Source organism: Corapipo altera, unplaced genomic scaffold (assembly GCF_003945725.1).
Source record: "Corapipo altera isolate COAL_440 unplaced genomic scaffold, ASM394572v1 22b, whole genome shotgun sequence".
Taxonomy (NCBI): Eukaryota; Metazoa; Chordata; class Aves; order Passeriformes; family Pipridae; genus Corapipo; species Corapipo altera.
The window spans coordinates 16,067,802-16,088,010 of NW_020884876.1; the positions used below are offsets into that span (position 1 = coordinate 16,067,802).

The 20,209-nt window shown below is 34.5% G+C and overlaps 1 protein-coding gene across 5 annotated transcripts in view; it reads left to right on the top strand.

The window, feature by feature from the left end:
• FSTL5 (follistatin like 5) overlaps positions 1–20,209 on the top strand; it is a 283,323-nt gene that overhangs the window by 234,604 nt on the left and 28,510 nt on the right. For 3 of the 5 annotated variants that reach the window (XM_027636132.1, XM_027636127.1, XM_027636128.1), the window contains exons 11-14: positions 1,390–1,416; positions 5,645–5,763; positions 11,662–11,811; positions 18,579–18,686. In XM_027636132.1, coding sequence (XP_027491933.1) covers positions 1,390–1,416; positions 5,645–5,763; positions 11,662–11,811; positions 18,579–18,686 — 404 coding nt within the window. The remainder of the gene's footprint in view (positions 1–1,389; positions 1,417–5,644; positions 5,764–11,661; positions 11,812–18,578; positions 18,687–20,209) is intronic. The other 2 variants (XM_027636130.1, XM_027636131.1) reach the window with 1 other exon arrangement.

The window sequence follows — 20,209 nt, forward strand, 5'->3', positions numbered from 1 at the left end:
TAATGACAGTTTAAATACTGCGTCTAAGGTCACATAATGAGGTAGCTCACAAATTAAAAAAATGTGTGACAAAAAAGATCAGGAGACAAAAAACAGTACGAGAGGAAAAACAAAAGCCCAGTAGCTCTGTTATCCCAAGCCTCTCAATTGTGAGCTTGTCAGAAAGTAGACTGATGTATTTTCAAGGACCCTTGTACGTATTTGGGACACTGTGTATTCTTTCAAAGCTCAAGAATGAGAAAAACGCTTCAGTGTATAAGGCAAAAAGCCCATCTTCATCCTGTCTTCAGCAATGCCCAGTAAAAGATGTTTGAGAAAATCACTATACCCAGGTCTTTTCTGGAGTGATAGTTGTTCCTCTTTTCACTCACAGCCTTCAGCTGTCAGCAGTTCAAGGACTTTTGCTTACCAATATACTTTTCAATAATATGTCTTTCATTACTTTTTAAAGCACACTAGTGTTTTTAGCTTTTGCAACATTGTGCTTCAGTGAACATCACCATTTTATTATATGACATGTATGTGTTTTCTGTGGTATATTCTTTTCCTTTAATTTTTTTTTATTATTATTTCTTAAGATCATTACTTTACAATAAGCTTTGGTTTTCAGTTATAGTGCTTTAAAAAATTTATTTTGTGGCAGGATGAGTTCTAAATATTTAAAATTTGCAAAATTATACTTACTGTCTTGCTCTTTCTCCCAGGTAGAAAAAGCAATACTAGGATGATATAATTTTCATTGGTCTCAAAGGTCTGAAATTCAATTGTAAACAGGATGACCAAATAAAAACTTATATTTTCATGGAAAAAACAACTTAAACATTTGTTGGTTACCATGCCATCTTAGAATTCCCATCTTGGTATTCCAAAGATAATGGCAAACATTATGCAGTATGTCAACTTTGGTAGCATGGTATTGTTACAGCCATACAGAAGAATGAATATCTTGTGTGCATTTTGGTTTTGCATGTTTCTCTCAAAACTATGTCCTGAAATCTATCTCTTTGAAGTCCAGTGCTTAAAGGCAATTATGTAAATTTCATCACCTGTCATTAATATAGATAATTTCTGTGTGTGCAAACTGCGCGGGCTTTTTGTAATGGATTAAGAAACACGCTATTGATAACAACTGACAGAGTTAACTTGTGGGGGATGTAGTAGAAGTGATGGAGTTTACCCTATCTCCTGTAACTGTTATGGTTAATTGCAATTTTGTCATGTGACATAGAGAACCATTGTTAATTCACTGTTTACATTGATTTAACTGTGGAAGTGTTTTAGTGAATCAGAGATTAAAGCATCATAATTATTTCAGAATTGAGATATCATTTCATGTTTTCTTCTTGTTCATTTATGTTTTCTGTTCTTTCTCTCTCTTACATGCTGCAGTTGCAAACATATTGTGGCGAGAGCAAGGTACTAATAGAGATGATTTTGTTCATATTTTCTATATATGATGAAATGTTCATCTATTATTTCTTTTGTGTGTGCTTGTGTCTGTGTTTGTTTGTACTCTACACTTACAATAAGTATCTTCCCCCTTGCATTATTTGAGGGATTTGATTTAAAGAAAAATTAAAGTGGAAAATAATCCTTTAAATGCTCATGCTTTTGTGAACCGCTTTTGCTTTTGGGGAGAGAGAAGAAAAAAAACTGTTCAAAATTTTTAGACAATTGCTCAAAAGTGTACAACAAGAAGCTCAGATTTAAAATGCAGACCTTAAACTTTTGTTTGTTGACGTGATAAAGATTCCAACCAGTCAGGCTGCTTGCTGTTTAGATTGATCTTCTTATATGAATAAATCTTATTTTAAAAAATATAATTGTAAAGAGTTTAATTAAAATTGAGATACCTATTGTTGTTTAATGAAACTAAGCATTTTGTTTTTACACTCAGGAAGGATTTGAAATTAAAGGTTGGGAGGGGGGATGGATGCTTGTGATTTGTGACAAACTGAAGGACAAATATAAATACAGACAGAATCAAGTGTTATTAACATAGAAAGTATGGAAATTGTATTTTACTGGCAAAAGATAGGTATTAAATTTCATATATATGACATAATCTCATAAAGATTAATCTCATAATCCAAAAAAATACAATAATCTAAGTGTCATAAGCTCCCACTTTGTTACTCTAAGTAACCTGTTCTTCATTTAAAGTTGCAATTTAGGAATTAATATATTTCAGGAGTAAAAAAATTGTTTCAATTATTTCCGTTGGAAGATTTATAATGCATTAAGTGGACCAGGCTTTGCTGTGAATTCATGCTACAAATGGTATTTCTGCATATTTCTTAAAGATTTGTTTAAAATTAATTTAAAGATTCAAAAATCTGATGTTTCACTTGCCTAATTATATAGTTACCTTTGGCATTCCTGGTGTGTTTATAAATATGAACTAGTTGGGTTTTTTTGCTCCTGTTTTACCAGTTGCTCAGCTGGTATAAACAGTTAGCTCCCTGATTATAATGGAGCTCAGCTGTGATCCTTCTGCTCTATTGGCCTTGCAGAGTAGAAATTATGTGTTCAGAGTTTTGTTCAATTCTACTGTTAATAATTAAACTGATGTGCAACAAGATTCTAACACCAAATTTTTCAAATGTATGGTACTCTCACCTCCTTCTGGGAAGGTATCACTTGTGTTTTATCTCAAATGAAACTGAAAACATGATTAGTACCTCGAATGTCTTTTCAAGTCAAACCCTCTCTTGCCTTCAGTGGTTAGAAAGCACTCAGGAAAACTTAAATTCTGCACCAAAAAAACAGTTAAAGATAATAGCTTACCAGAGTGTTTGTGATAAAGACTTTCAAATTTCCCTGTGACTATTGTGAAACTAAACAAAAAGGAATTTATAGTGGCAGATTTTCTATCTTGTACTGCAGATTTTCTCAGTCTCTCCTGCATTTCTCATTGACCAGTCCTTGTGCTTTCAACAAATATTGTTACTAGTTACAACTCTGGAAATTGTTTACAAGAGAGCAATACCCTGAGGATGTTAATAAACATCACCATTAACTTCTCTAGGCTGTACATACTCTGTCATTTTCTGTCATCAAAGTATTAACAGATAGCAAGAGAGGGACGGTTAATTAGCAGGACAATCAAATCATGAAACCATAGATAGTCTTTAGTGCCTACAGTGCATATTTCTATATGGAGTACACAAAAAACTTATCACAACTACTTGTGTCAGAAAATGTGTCAGAAAACCTGAAAGGATTTTGAAAGTACATTAGTATTACAATTATAATACAATATATAAACAAATGCTAAAGAACCCAAACCACCCCACCCCATTTTTTAAAAAATTGCTGTTAATATCAATTTTAAATATCAATTCAGTCTAAATGAAGCAAATGTATTTGCATTTATTGTTATTCTGTCACTGTACTATAAATGTGCTGAGTTGTATTAAGTGGAAGAGGGTTGTAAAATTAGGTCTTCACAGGAATAGCTCCTGTAGTTGTGTAGCGGCTTGCCTAGGTGATTAGATATTTTTGCAGATTAGATATTTGTACAGGTATTTGTAGCCACTCACTCAGATGAAGAGTTTTGAGTCATAATAAATTGCAAGGGGAGACTGACTAATTGGATGCACAGGTTAAGGTTCTTTGTGTGACCTGAGTTGTGTGACTCAGTGTTGAAATGGAAGAAGGACAATTCTTACTGTGTCTCTTTCACTGATTTTAAAGAACAGTTTGGTGAACATTACTCTCCAGACTTTGGAAATAAAACCTGAAAAGTTTGGGCTAGGTTACTATACACCAGTATTATCTGTACAACCCTACCTTGGAGTATTGGCAACTGAGGAGGAAGTTTTAGGAGCCTATTTATCAATGTCTGGATCACCTAGGGCTATCATCTGACTTACTTCCTCATGTTCTAGTATTATTTATCCTGCTAATAACTATAATATACTTTAGTCAATGAGTTGAAGGAGAAGGGAAAACCCTGTTTTGTCCCCAGTCAGCTTCACATATTCATCACCGAGACACAATAAACCTGTTGCTCAGCTACACTGTGTTCACTGGTAGGGGCAGCCTAACCTCAGTCAGGCTTACCTACAAATTTCAGCTGTTCTTATAGGATACAATATCAGGCATTTTCTAATGAAAGCCCTTAACATACTATCTCATACAGGCTTTATGATTTGCCTGCAAAGGCACACAGAAGTGCCCATTGGCCAGAGTGGACATACTGCCCTGAGTACACCCTTTGCTCTGAATAGACACGATTGCTGAGTTTTCTGTGAACCTGAGCCTGCTTCTGTGCTACACCAAATGCAGCATAGACAAATTTCTCTCCCAGTTTTGGTAACCTGTTAATAGATAGATTCAATATAAAGTGAGGAAAACCTTGCCCGGAGACTGTCCTTTCTTTCTTCCTGAGAAAACTTGGCCAGAAATGGGAAATGATTCCACAAGATTTCTCACAGATAATTGAACTTGCTTCTTTTGGGCATAGCCTGACAACCTTCTGCATAATACTACCTTATAAGCGACTGTAGCTTATCACATAGCTAATCACGTTAGATATGTGATTCCTAACAAGGACCGGAAACTCTTATGTATGTGTGTACACACATAAATCTATACACAAACATGTACTTCCCCCCACCCACTCCTAATTTTCTCATTATTTAATTTTATATTAAGTCATTTTCTCTCTCTATTGATATAAGTTTTCCTTCAGAATTTAGGATAAACAGAATTTCAGACTCTAATTTCTTTTTCCTGGGTTTCACTGCCCTGTGTTCCTATACCAAAAATTGTTATGTCAAATGGAAGCTTAGGCCCTGTACCCAGGATACATATACATTTTTATAATTGTAACCCACACTTTAGCTGTCAGAGTGATTATAATTTTATGATTACTGTGATTTTCTTAATGGAATATTACAAATATGAGCACAGAGCAAATCAACAACTTTGCCTTAGCTGATATATCGTAAACTAAAGAGACCGTCCTTTTCTGTGTTCATGACCACTATCACAAATATTATGAGACTTCATCCTACAGATCTGGTTCCCACCTTCTCCACAAAACTTTACATCATGCTTCTCATTCAGGAACACTGTGGTAGAAGGATTGAATAGTTCTGTAAACATTTGTGGCCCTTCATCCTTGGAAGGAGCATCTACCCAACTTTGTCTTTCCAATAAAATACAATGGAGAATATTTCCTTTTCTGACTTAGAGAAATATCAAACAAGGGTTTATAACAAACATTCAGGTCTTCCTTTTCAGTGTTAGGCAGAAATTATATTAACTCTTCCATCCCTCAGCAAAACCAACAAACAAACAAACAAGAATGCATGAAGAATTTATATTAATTTCATTACAGTGTAGATGATTTCACAAGGTCAATTTTATTACTGCAGCTATCAAACTGTGTATTTCTAGATCTGTATTCATAAAGACACTATCTTGCCAGTGTAGAAAATTATGTGAAATTCTGAATAATGTAACAGTTTTGTTGTAGTTTTACAGCAAAAGATCCCATAGGTTTAGCTGTGTTACTACTACATGCATTAACAAATTGATCTCAAACCAAAACTGTGATTAGGTTTTTAGTTCAACAAGGATTTTCTTTTTTGTCGTTATTTAATTTTATACATTTCAATGTGTTTTTGTTCCTAAGGTCTGGGAATTGGGAACATGTTTTATGTTTTTTATGAAGATGGAATCAAAGTAATACAACCAGTGGAATGTGAATTTCAGAGACATATTAAACCTAGTGAAAAACTCCTCGGTTTTCAGGCAAGTTATTTTTAAAAATTTATTTGTAATGTTTTCTCAATTATAATTTTCTTCAGATAAGGATTTATTATTATTGGTTTAGTGTTTTCTGCTTGATAAATTCATGTCTCCTCAATTAATAAATAGCTTATAATGGCAAACTTAAAATTTCCTGTATTTTCCTTGATTGAGTTCAAACTTTCAGTCTGTCTTTTAGATTGAGTATTCCCTCTATACTTTTAAAACCCTTTATTTTCTTTGGCTGTCTTTCTCCTTTTCCAGTCCTTTAACAGCTCTCTACTCTTTGTTTTCGAATTTGTTGTTGTTTTTATTTCCTGACCCCCAACTCATCAGTTAAGTTCATCTCTGTTAATCAGGGACTGATTCTCTCTCTAGGAAACATAAGATCTAAAGTTATTATTTTTAAAGGTTTCTTTTTCTCCACTGGATGTTTTTCTATATTAACCTGTCAGCTATCGTGAAGCAAATCCCTGTACTGATAAACACTCTCATAGATCCCAAAAACTTAGTAGAGATGATTGATGCTTTGACTCTGACTTAAAATTCATGTAAGTAGTTTCAATAACTTTATTGTTAACATATTTATAGCTGATTTCACCATATCCCTGTGTAGGATACTAAGACACTAGTGTATTCTCTATTTCCATTTATTCTTGTGAAGTTTTTCCTTTACTGCTAATCAAACTGCTAGCTGACATCATGCATGTTCTCACAGGAACACTTGGTACTAGCCATTACATTGTAACTTACTCTGTATGATCTATCACCTTTCAAAAATAATAACTTTTTCTCATTTGTGTTTGAATGAGTGACCTTGAAATATGTACTAACCCACGAGTTACACTTTGAGATTTTTCTCAATTTTTTTTTTTCTTTCATGCCTAAAGCACACTCAAATAGCAGCAGAACTCTCTCAATAGAATTTACCTCTTCAGTTATCATTATTGATGTCAAAGGATGCTGTACTCAGCAACAAGATTTATTTTAGTGTGAATAATTATGCTTTGAACAGCTAATCATACCTTGATTTGTGCTGCTTAAGTGAAATTAGGTTGACACAGCCAAAAATAGGCCAACAAGCTTTTTTAATGCCTATTTAATTCAAAAGCTGATTATTTAGGAAGTCTTTTAAAATTTTATTGGTCTAAAGTGCAACCTAGATTTTAGGTGCATTTTTATTGAAATGTGGCAATAATCAGGATGGATAAGTGAAATTTGTTTCTTTTTTGAACCTTTCAAACCTAGAGTAGCATGATACTTATATCCTCTGGGAAAAAAAAAAAAAAGATACCAGGAAAGTAGGCTACTTGATAACTTTAATTTTAAAGCGGGTACAGAGTAGTCCTTCTTTAGATATCTTTGATTTGTAGGTAAGACTAATAAATAAAATTTAGTGCTTTACTGGATCATCATGGTTCACAGGAAATTGTAAAGACCCTCTTCCTCTCCTTCCCAGAATCTCCTAAATTACTTCAGTCTTCCAAATTAATGTCAAGTGAAAGTAGAAATTTATTAGCCCAATAGTGGCAATTCTAGATGCATAGGGACAGATCTCTGTTTTCTGATGCAGGTTATTGCTTAGACCAGCTTCAACAGCTGCTTGTTTAACCTGTTTAACTTGTTGACCAATAGATTCTCATGTAAAGTCTTTCACAGGTTAAATGTCTTGTCATTCCAAAGTATTTGGTAGATTTTCCTCAGTAACGTGCAACCTCTGTTTATCTTCTGCAAATTAAGGACATCCAAAGCCTTTACATTCTAATTCTTATGCAAAAGTGTTTTTGGTTTGCCTTTCTAATAAATCCCAGTCAGAATAATTATTTCAGGAGACTGGGAAAAAAGCAACTGAAACAGATGTTTTTTGTGAGACCAATGAAAAAATCCTTTTGGCTCTAACATAAACCTGATTTCCTCTTCATTACAAGAACTAGAACATAATGACCACATTTCAGTGAACTATGCCATCTCACATTTGAATATATGCTAGAGGTGGGAGCAAAATACTTAATTTCAAAATAATGTGACTACATGGCAGAGCAAGGTTTCCGCAAGAAATAGCTCAAACATACTTGGTGATCCACAGAAGTTGCTTTGATTTACACACTTACAGCACAGAAAGTGTAGTAAATGCTAACTTTTGTTTGTAAGAAAAAGAAAAATTAAAAAGGTCCACAGTCTGAATTTTAGTAGAATGTCAAGTAAACCGTAACTTAATAAAGAAGAGGTGATACATAAGTTCATGTCTTAAAATATGCACTGTTGTAACCTGTTGATGTCATCTCACTCCTTGACAATCATCGTATAGTTAGATATTTCATTATACTTCTTAAAGAGTTTGACTCACATCTTATTAAAACACTGAGGACCCTTGCAGTAAGTGTAAGTTAATAAACATAGAATTTCCACATATAAAGCTACAAGTACGTGTTTCCTATTGAGATTTTCTTGCCCCAAACTGTCTTGAAAAAATTTCTCCAAGGATTTACTTTCTTCCATCTGCTAACTTGTTACAGAGCAAGTCACTTTTTGATTAAAAAGTCTGGCGGGAATACAACAATGAAGTAAATTAATGTTTTATCAGATGTTAGCTTTTTTTTTTCAGAGAGAATAAATTAGGAAAAAGTAAATTGCTCACATTTTATTTAGAAGAAGAAAATGGTGGGTTTATGCATATATATTAAGGAGAAATTATTTTAACCAATTACTCAGCCACTGGGGAAATTAATATGGAGCCTCAGAATTACTGCCTGTAAAGTAAAAGAAATCCTAACTCTCTAATCGTATAAATATTAAGTTTTCAAAAACAAGATTTCAGCTCGGTTGAAACAGCTTCAGATAAATGTAGGTTTGAATAACTAGAAAAGAACTGTGTAAACTGACTCATGCTGAGAAAAAAATATTCTATTTTTGGTATGAGAATTTTGGTGCATAATTTTCACTGTTACTTTGGAAAAGTAAATTTTTTTGCTTTTATTTTATTTATTCATTCGTTTGGGGCAAAGTGAGAGTTGGCATTGGATTATAGAAATTTATGATGATATGAACAATATTTTAGGATCAGTAAAGTGCATTTATACATGTGGATTTATATTTTACTTCATATTTTTTACTTTAGCTCTGAGAAAATACCATGCTTTCTGCTTGCTGTATTTAAAGTGGAACATGAGGAGCAAGTTCTGTGAATCATGCCCTAATAAGAATCACAGCCTTTAGATTCTAATTTAAATGTGCGTGTGGTTATACATATACATGAAAGACTGTATTTGTATTGGGTTTACAATGAAATAATCTTTAGAAATATGGTTCAGTCAGTATTTTAGACTCAGTTTCAGGGAAAGGTATAAGGAGGTAGCTTATCTCTGGATATAATTTTAAGGGCTTAAGTTAGAGTATTTTGTTGTTCTGATATACTTCCACAAGGAGAAGTATTATTAGAGTAATCATTTACACTAATCCATATGATGCCATGTGAGAGAAACCCAGATTTCTTCAGCAGGACTCAGTGTTATTTTTTAATAATATATCGAATGTGCCCTTGTAGAATTCACAGTTCCCAAAACTGGTATAAACTGAGTCCCTGAGACACATGACTGAAAAGAATGACACTGTATAGACTTGTCACAAACACAGATGCATTGTTTGAAGAAGATGTTCTCTCTGAGAATAAAGAGGACTCTGCAGAACTATATCTATAGTTATCTGTTTAGATAAATATGGAAGTAAGAAAGGCGTATTTAGAATAGATATAAAAAGTAATGAGATCAGTGAAACAACCTTACAGTTGAAGTGACAACTACCCAGAAGGCAAGCAAAAATAGATCATTGATCCGATGATTGCACATCATATTAGAGACATGTTTATGTTTACACCTCACTTTATGCAACAAAAAACTTTTAGTCACTTTTAAGAATGAAAGTCCCACTTGTCCCATGCTTATCATTCTTTAAAAACCAGATTTTAAACTTAATCCCTTTGAAGTGCCTGGCTTTTTGTCAGTGCAAAGTAAATCTTACTCTTGTTACTTATTTCAAAGTTCTGCTGAAATTCCTGAAGATGTGCCATCCCATGGTATCTGAGTTTAGTAGAATGTAATTTTTGAAAGATCTTTCCTTTGTTGAGGGTTAAGAGCCACATAGGAGCAATCAGTGGCTTTTGATCTTCTGTAAAGAAACTCCTCCTGTTAAAACTGGAAATTGATTTATTTTTTATTTTAGCATATAAAAATTGAGTGTATTTTCTAAAACATAGAGGCACAGCAGGCAAAGAATGTTGACGATACAGAAAAGTTAGTGTTGAAATACATCATCTTCTTGAAGAGTACTGCTTAGTACCAGATATGTTGTTTTGTCACATAATTTTTCCTGTTCCTTTTAAAAGGACCCTGATGCTTAGAAACAGAATTAGTTTAAGATCTCATCAGCTCCTGCTGCTCGTTCTACATTGAAGTCATCATCTGCTGACATATCATAACTATTTTCACAGCAACCAGTTATGATGTGTCAGACAGAACATTCTAAATTAGAAATAAGCAGCAGATAAGTGGTAAAAAGAAAGAATACTTATGATTTGGTGAAATTGTCCCTTGTGATGCAAGGAATTTAAAATAACTGGGAAAAGAAGAAAAGGTCAGGAAAATAAAACTTGGCACATGCTGTACCTCTTCAAGGAGAGTATTTTTCAGTTCCTTGGTTTTACATAATTTTTATGTCCATTAGAGGAAAAAAATCATTTTATTTCAGAGATTTCACAGAATATTCTGAGTTAGAAGGGACCCACAAGGATCATTGAGTCCAACTCTTGAAGAAATGTCCTGTATGGGGATCAAACCCACAACCTTGGTGTTGTTAACACCATGCTAACCAATTGCGCTAATCTAAAGGGAATTTCCAAATATAGTAGCATATTTGACTAAGTAACTTTTAATTTTGATAAAAACAAGCTTTTACTGGGAGCAAATATTCAAAAATAGGTAGATGTACATAAATATATATATGATGATTGGTGCATATTTATATGAAATAGTCAGCATGTAACTACATTTAGCTATTTGGAATGAGAATGTATGGTTATATGTTTTATGAAATATGAATTCACCAATGTCAACAGGAATTTTTTTTTTCTTCCAAATTCAACCTTTTGCAGGAATGGAGGGGCAGAGAGGAAAGAAATGATAATAAGGTGCCATTTGATTTCTGTTGGGTTTAACACTAGTAAGATAGGCCATGAGAATGTCTTATGGCAGAAACAGACAAGCTTCTTGGTCTTTGAAGCAACATATCAGTGCTACGGGTGACCAAAAGAACAGTTCTCTCTAACTGCTGCTGCTCTGCCCCTGTGCCATGTGACAACTTGCAGCACACCTCCTCCTCTTTCTCTACATTTCCACATTGTCATGTTCCCAGTTACGTATTTGCCTGGTTTACTGCTGTGCTCTCAGCTGGAATGGTAAGCTATATCTTGCAGTGCCTTCCTCTCCAAGGCACTGTGATGGTGCACAGGGGAGGGCTGCTAGTTACTGCATAGGAACAAGGTATTATGTGTCTGATTTGATTTTCTGTTTTTAAGGTCTCCTGGCTCTTACTTGCTTTATTTCTACGTGTATTGTTATTTCAAATTAATTTTCTTCTCAGGCCAACAGTGCTAATTTCTTGAATTTCCAGAGAACATCCAAAAAATTTGGTGTATAGTTTGCATTAAAGTGCCTCTGAGTTGTGTAGTGCTTAAAACATGCAGTTTAGTTAATTTATGTCCAAAGGTCAACTGTCCTTATTCCTTCCCTACATTTTTTGAGATTTTATTTTACAGTTAAAAAAGAAGAAAAAGAGTATAATTTCTCTATTTATTGTGTTGTTGACTGTTTTGATTCTTACACTTTCCCCGTTTGTTTTGAATTATAGGATGAAGTTTGTCCCAAAGCAGATGGTGATCCTGTTCAGCAGTGTGTATGGGCAACTGCTGTTAATGTAAAAGACAAGTTCATTTACGTAACTCAGCCCACACTTGACAGAGTTCTTATTGTTGATGTACAGTCTCAAAAAGTTGTACAGGTATTTATTTCTCATTTTTTAAGTCAATATCTAATTTGGACACAAGAATTTAAGACTCGTCTTCATATTTCAGAAACAAAATACAATTAGCTTGAGGGTAAATACAATATTTGGAAAAAAGTTCATCCACTTTCAACATTCATCAGCAGTTTCTGTTGAGTGACTGTTCTCAATAGACAATTGGGAGGGAGATAACATGAAAATAGCTCTTATAAATATTAATCAAGAAACCAGTTCTTTAGGAAGTTTCTGCCTTGAGTACTTTTAACTTGAAAATGAGCATTAGTTAAAATAGGGTCTTGTCACAAGAATGTGTCTGTCAGTTTTGACAGGAAAGATCAGATTTGGCTACAGAAGGTGGAGCACTGTTACTCTGTAAGCTTTTAGACAGAGAAATTACTGAAACTGTAAAAATAAACACCATCCTTAGCTGAGACTGCAGAGTATGAATTCAAACTTCTCAACTTCTCTTTCTTGCTCTCTGGGATCCTGAAGATACTCTGCTTAGTGAAAATAATTCACTGAGTAAAAGAGAGAAATCAGTGCTATGGTCCAAGGATTAATGCAGTCATAGAGTTTATGGAAGACAGGAGTGGCCAGTTGACCCTGGCTGGAGGCCGGATACCCACCAAAGTTGCTCTGTAACTTCCCCCCCACCCCGAGCTGGACAGGGGAGAGAAAAGGCTTGTGGCTTGAGATAAGGGCAGGGAAAGATCACTCACCAATTACCATCACAGGCAAAACAGACTTGACCTTGATAATAAATTCAATTAATTTCCTTATCAAAATCAGAGCAGGATAATGGACAGCAAAAACAAATCATAAAGACACCTTCACCCCAGCCCTCCCTCCTTCCCAGGCTTAACTCATTTCCTGAAACTCTACCTCCTTCCCCACCAGCAGTGAAAGGAGATGGGGAATGGGGGTTGCAGTCAGTTCATCATATGTTATTTCTGTCGCTGCTTCTTCCTCAGAGAGAGGAGTCCTTTCCCTTCTCCATCGTGGGGTCACCGCCATGGGAGACAGTCCTCCATGAATTCCTCCAGCATCTTTCCCACGGGCTACAGTTCTTCATGAACTGTTCCAGTGTGGGTCCCTTTCCACGGGGTCCCTATGGGGTCACAAGTCCTACCAGAAACCTGCTCCAGCACAGGCTTCCCATGGGCTCCTTCAGCCACCCACCTGCTCCACTGTGGGGTCCTCCATGGACTGCAGGTGGATCTCTGCTCTCCTGTGGTCCTCCATGGGCTGCAGGGGTACAGCCTGTTCTCACCATACTCTGCACCATGGACTACAGGGGAATCTCTGTACCAGCACCTGAAGCATCTCCTTCTCCTCCTTCTTCGCTGACCTGGCTGTCTGTAGAGCTGTTTCTCTCCCATATTCTCACTCCTTTCTTCTCTGGTCACAATTACTTCTCAACAATAACATTTTTTTTCTTCTTAACTATGTAATCCCAGAGGCTCCACTACCATCTTGATTGACTCGGTCTTGTCCAACAGCTCGTCCATCTTGGACCCAGCTGACATTGGCTCTGTTGGACACGGGGGAAGCTTCTGGCAGCTTCTCAGAGAAGCCATGTGTATAGTTCACCCCATTACCAAAAGCTTGTCATACAAATTCAATACACCAAGGTACAAGGCAGCACTAAAATGAATATTACGGTTTTTTTAACCATACGGATACCTCAAGAGAGCCTGAGAGAGTCCAATATGCTCCAAATGGTCAGTAGTCTTACTGGGACAGTGTAAAAATTTGATATTTAGTTGCCACCACTCAAATCAAATGCTATAACTCCTGTACTCTTGTCTCTCTTTTTTTCATTGTTTATGTATCCAGTGATATCTATGATATTGTACTGTAAGGTTAAATATGGGATTTACATGAATGAGGACAGATTTTAGTTTGTGGAACGGTTAAAAACATGAAAATAAACTTAGAAAATAGTATCCATAAACTCAATAAATTCCAAAAGTTTTCTGAATATTAAGAGAACATTTACAGTCTTAAAATGTTTTCTAAGTACACTAAAATCTTGACATTTACTTTAAAAGCAGGATAGTTCTTTTTCTGAAATAAAATTATTTCCTGGGCAAAGAGTTCTGAAGCTAGTTAATAACTAGTTGACAATCCTACTCTGATTCTCAGAAGAAAGGACACTTGTATATGAAACTGATGAAGGGGTTTTGACCCCACCTTGAGTGTTCTGATTCAAATTTTAATCATACAAACAGGCTTAACATCTACAGGGTTACTTATAGTATTGTCATATTCATAGGGAACAGGAGTTCTTTAGCTAAATAAAACATGTTTTGTTTTTCTTTTTAATTAGAAATCTAAATAAATTGTTAAAAAAAAAATAAATAAAGCTTTCCCTCCTGCCTATTGTTTTATTCACTGATAAATGAATGAATATCTTTAATGTATAGATTATATATGATATATTAGGGAGACAATATGGAAGCCTTTCAATACCTGAAGGGAACTTATAAGAAAGTTGGAGACAGATTTTTTGATAGGGACTGTAGCAATAAGACAAGGAGTAATGGTTTTAAACTAAAAGACAGTGAATGCAGGCTAGATATTGGGAAGAATTTTTTTACAATGAGATTCGTGAAACACTGGCAGAGGTTGCCCAGGGAGGTGGTAAATGCCCCATCCCTGGAAACATCTGAAGTCATGCTAGACAGAGCTCTGAGCAATCTGATCTTGTTGAAGATATGCTCACTGCGGGGAGGTTGGACTAGATGACTTGTAAAGGTCCCTTCCAACTCAACTGTTCTGTGATATAAGTATACACATGTATTATGTATATTAATGTAAAATTTTAAAATGCATAACAAAATTACAATTATAAAATTACATTAATTTCAGAAATAATTTTAATAATTTTGCATTCTCTAAACGTCTGCCTTCTGTATTCTATGTCAGTTGGCTTAGTAGATGTAGATTACTCAAAACCTGAACTGTCCAAATTGTTACAGGGACTCATAAAATCAAAAAGTTAATAATAAAAAGCTATTATTTTTTTGTTAAATTCATCTTTGCATATTAAGCTCTGTGTGTTATGATTTTTTTTGTTCTGAAAACAAGACTGTTTTTACAACCAATGTGATATATTTCTTCAGGAAGAGGGACTAAAACCCATAGTCTTAGTACAATCCACAAGATTGAAAGACTGGAATGTTTTCCATGGTCTCTAACTGACAGTCACGTGTCAACTTCCTTTCCTGAAGATGAGGAATGAAATACCAATGTAATTGCATTTATTAGCATTTAGACTTCAGTCAAAAAAGTACATTATACCTTTTGAGTAAAGAAGTTGGAGGTTCTTTTTAACTTAGGTTTTATGAAATAGTTTGATTGGCAGAGTCTTTAATTTGTCTTCAGTTACATTAGTTATTGTTTTACGTATGTATAAATATATATTATTTTACTATTAGCAGAATGTTTAGAGATGCTTACCACAAAGATATATGTTAATTAAAAAGATATATTCATTAAATTAACCACTAATTAAAAGTGCAACCCTTCCCCAGAAATATGTAAAGCAATTGTCCAGTTTTTGGACAGAGTCAGGTAGATTACTGTTCTATCACATAAATATTCAAATTTCTGTAATGAGCTGATAAGCAGAAATACAGAGTGTGTAGGTTTTACACAGAGCTTTGTACACTCTGTGCTACTCAGTGAATATATTGAGCTAAAACCTGAATACTCCACAACCTTTCATGCAAGTCCAGGGGAAAAAAAATCACTTGCAAAGAAATTTTATTTGGACGGATAGAATAGCATTGCTTTTCCACTACTTTAGTGATATCCATATTGAAATCTTAGGCAAATATAGAATAAAATTTATCTCCTCTATTGAAACCTTTTGCAGGAATGAAAGTCTCTATTTTGATGGTTCCAGGCAATTAATTATTCATAATAAATAATCTCTCCATTTCACAATACTTAACACAGACATTTGATAAGACAATACACCTAAGGGATAACAGATGAACCGGATAAATAAATTAAAAAGGAGTTTTGGACACCTGAACAGAATTTCTGCTAGTTTTTTACTGATCTAAATAATATTTCCTAGCATACATGTAGCCAAATACTTGGTAAAAGTACAAGGAGACTTGTTCTGTGTCCAGTTTAACTATGCTATTATTCAAAATAAACCTAGAAAAGAAACAGTAGTTGCAAACAAAACAAATTAATAATGAAAGCATAGATCCAACACAACCTCTTTACACATAACATAAAACTGTAAAAACTAGAACTATTGCTGATTCACAGATGGTTTTTAGAGTTGAAGTTATGCTAATTTGGAATTTAGAGACAAGTCAAGAGATATTTTCTTCAACATTTCTTATAACAAGCACGGCCCTGTCTTCTTATCCTTTAAAAATAAGCATTTATTTTTTGGTTTTGCAAGCAGCAAGAATTTTCTAGCCATTAAATGTTGCTTTACTCATATGATATGCACGTATACAAACAGTCGTACAAACAGGAGGCACAGAAGGGAATTTCATTTTTCAGTCAGATCAGTCTATTTTCATTACTTATAGTACTTCCTAGCACAGGAAAAAAAAGGTAATTGATTTTTAGAAAATAGAAACTAAGCTGTTCAGAAAGGAGAGCATTTTTCTTGTTAGGCTGCCTTTTCTGTAAGTGTCATGTTAATACAGGGGATATTATTTACATATGTGTACATGTAACTATTTGTAGTCTACATCTTAAATAAGAAACCACCTTCTGCTCTGTAAATGCAAGTTTAAAAGACCATATATGCTAGTAGGAACTAATGCAGAGATAACTTTATATTCTGAAAGTGAACAGCACTTTAATGAAATTTCTGTCACTGTGTAAAAAACCCAAACAAAACTCAAAATGTATTTGAAAGGGCGTTAGGTCATGTAACGGTGCTGTTTTTCTGTGTAGAAATAATATTGGTTTGGTTTTGCTTATTATGATGTTTTCTTGGAAGTACTGCTATATATGTTATACTTATTCCTTTCTACTATGGAAGTTAATGTAAAAGATGTGTGCACATATGTAACAACTAGATTTGAGGATGATTTATTTTTATGACAGCTATAATTATCAAAATAAGTACTTTAGAGGATTCTAGAGCAGATTAAAATGAAATATAATGAACATGTGGATGGTGTATCTTTAGAGATATATATAGAGAGAGACTTTTTAACTTATCCAGGTAATTCTCATTACAAAATGAAGGGAATTATTTGTTTTCATTTGTAATTTTTTGAAAGCAAGCACTGTCATCTGCAATCATCCAGTATTGCATAGCAGCACACCATTAACTGGGATGACTGAGAGGCATGGTGAAGTCAGCAGTCATTATTGTTCAGTCTGTAGTGTGCTGATGTCAGATCATCCTGGCTAGCTAGAAACAGCTGTGAAAGCCAGCTTCAACGATGCTCAACTCATTTTGCTGCTGGGTCCTCTCTTGAGAGCTGTTCTACCTGTGCTCGACCCCACAGGCAATTCTTTATGCTCCTCCTGGCTGTGCCATGACCCCGAGCCTGAACGCAGCTGGCAGTCCTTCAGCAGAACGTGTTTGGGTCAGACCTTTGCCTGGGAAGCCAAAAGGAAGTTTGACACGCCTGAACAAATTAGCTATACAACAGCCCAAGTATTATTTTAAACAACTTGTCTTCTAGCATGCACAAGAAAAATATTATCAAACAGACTTGACCTCTTTCAAGGGGTAACTTCTGATTTTAAATGAGCCAGTAAGCAACCTGGCTTCATTTTCCATTTTCAAAAGGAAAAACAAATTCTGCTTAGATGAAGCGGTCGCTTGCAACACCTCGGGAGTACAGTTAAGTATCATCAGCAGTCTCAGACAGCCATTAGTGCATTATCTTGAGGATCTACATCATTAGTTTAAATTAGGTTCACTTAATTAGCCAGCTGGTACTCTCCTTGACACACTGATAAACAAGCTGTGCTTTACAGTTCCATAATGGTAAGACTAAAAACCAATTTCCACCTATTTTTTCTGCTTTAATGATGAAAATAAAAAAGTAATCCCCCCAGTTGTTTACCTTTTGCAGAACGTCTCTTAATCAAATATGTTGTCCTCCTGTTCCACACCTCTGAAGTCTTCAGTTCTCATAACAAAGGAAGTTGAGAGCTCAGCTGTCTAAAAGGTTCATAATCTCAAGAGACAGAGCACAAGGTTGCAGGGAAAACACTTTGGTTCTGATCACAAGTCCAAGAAAAGTAGCAACCGTAATTGGAAAACGTATGAAAAAAATCTTTCCAACTTCAACAAAATAAACCCATTTTAGCTTTGGGTGCAGCAATATTGTGTTGATTTTATGCAGTAACACCTTCCATTGATTTCAGTACGTGGCTTGAGAATATGCTTCCTTTTTAACCATTTTCCAGTAATTGGTGTAGTTTTTCAACCAATATCTATAAAGTGAGAGTGACGGTAGGAAGGGAGATAAGTACTTTTTTACTTGATTTAAAACCTTTGTTTTCATCTTCTTAATAGCTTCAGTATAATGCAATTTTGATGCCAAGTGTTGGAGCACATATTGAATAAAACCCACATTTTCAGCAATTCAGTAACTCTGAATTAATCAGAGGGCTGTTTCAACAATTGACAACATAATTTTTAAATACAGTCTGAAAACATCAGGCAATGCATGTCTACTCGTCATTTTAATTCAAGCATATAAATTATTTTTCCTTTGAAAACGTGACAGAAACTAAGGGTTTCTATTTTCATTATGCTTTAGGCAGTAAGTACAGATCCTGTTCCAGTGAAACTACACTATGATAAATCACATGATCAAGTCTGGGTGCTGAGCTGGGGAAACATGGAAAAGAATTCACCAACTTTGCAGGTGAGGTGATCAGAATGATTATATGCAAGAAAATCTAGGCAAGTTGAACCTTTGTGTAATTACAATGTGTTGTATGTTTTCCTTTAAGTATTATTACCATGAGCTCAGGAGGGGCAGTGAAGAGATTTCAGGTAACCCAAAAACAAGTTGGACAACTGACTGCTAAAAAAGTTAGTGATTATTTTCAAACCCCTAGTCAGAAGTGACAATAGCAAATCGATAGAAGGATAAGGAATGCAGCTGAAAGCAGCAGCATGTTCTGTAACTGCCAATCTTTTGAGAGCAAACTGTTGCTCTTTATGATGGTTTTGTTTTTAACTAGAGGGTAAACTGGATTTTAGATATATTTCTATTTCACTAACTTTATATCGATGTTCTGGAGGTGTCAAGCTCTATCTTTATTGATTTTTTTCAGATGTAAAATATTAAAAATCTTTACTTTTCCCATGCCTCTGAGCAGTAACAAGCCTAGGGACAGTCACTAAAGAAACATCTCAAGAAGCTATTTATTGTGCTTACATTACTCCTTTTTCATTAATTTCTGTTCCTTATTTAAAGTAATCCATTGATACTATGATGATCATCTTTATGCCGTAATTTAAAAATTCACTTTTATTTCAGTTTGTTTTCCTTTTCTTTAGAAGTTAGTGAAATCCTTATGTATTTAATATATATTTATATATAAGAAAAAGAATAAGAGAAATTCAAACAGAAAAATTAGTAACTTTTGAGAACACCTTTTTAGCACCTACTTATTAACTTTGAGCATGCAAGTAATTTGTAGGAGTTTAGCTTTCACTCCTCCCCAGAACTGATACCTGAGTCAGTCTCACCATATTTTAAAGTGATTGATCACCCTTACTCTCATTTTCTTACAGTATAGATGATGGATTATTTTAATTTTTTAAAAAACACACTCTTAAGTGCATGCATGTGAATATCATAGTGGCTATAATGTGGAATTTTCTTTTATTCATCCATAAACATTTATCTCAGAAAAGGTCTGAGATTCAAATTTCGTAACAATGTAAGGAATATTTAAACTCAGTTCAACTTGCTCTTCTGGAATATGTCTGTGCAATGTTGAATGACCTCATGATTGACAAGAATTGGGAGTATACGTAGACATATGTTCCAGCAGATCAGTTGATAACATCTTTTCACTCTGGCTGAAGTGCTTAAGAAATTTAATCTGACTCTGGGACTTAGAGTAAAAAAAAAAAAAAGAAAACAAAAAATTTAGTTTGAACTAAGAACTGCTAGGAGTTTTAGTAATATAAATGAATAAATATGGATTCAGGGGTGATAAAAAAGAGGGAGGGCAAAAATAAATATGAAGATTCAGTGGTCAGGTGTATAACAGTTCTCTCAAATATGTAATGCTTATTAACTTCATTCACTGTAATTTGCATTTGTTTTCCTGGTAACTGAAAGATAATACAAGAGAAGGAATATAGAGGCAATACTGTATTAATTCGTTTAGATAGAGATCAAATTTTGAAAGGAAAGGTATTTTTCTAGTT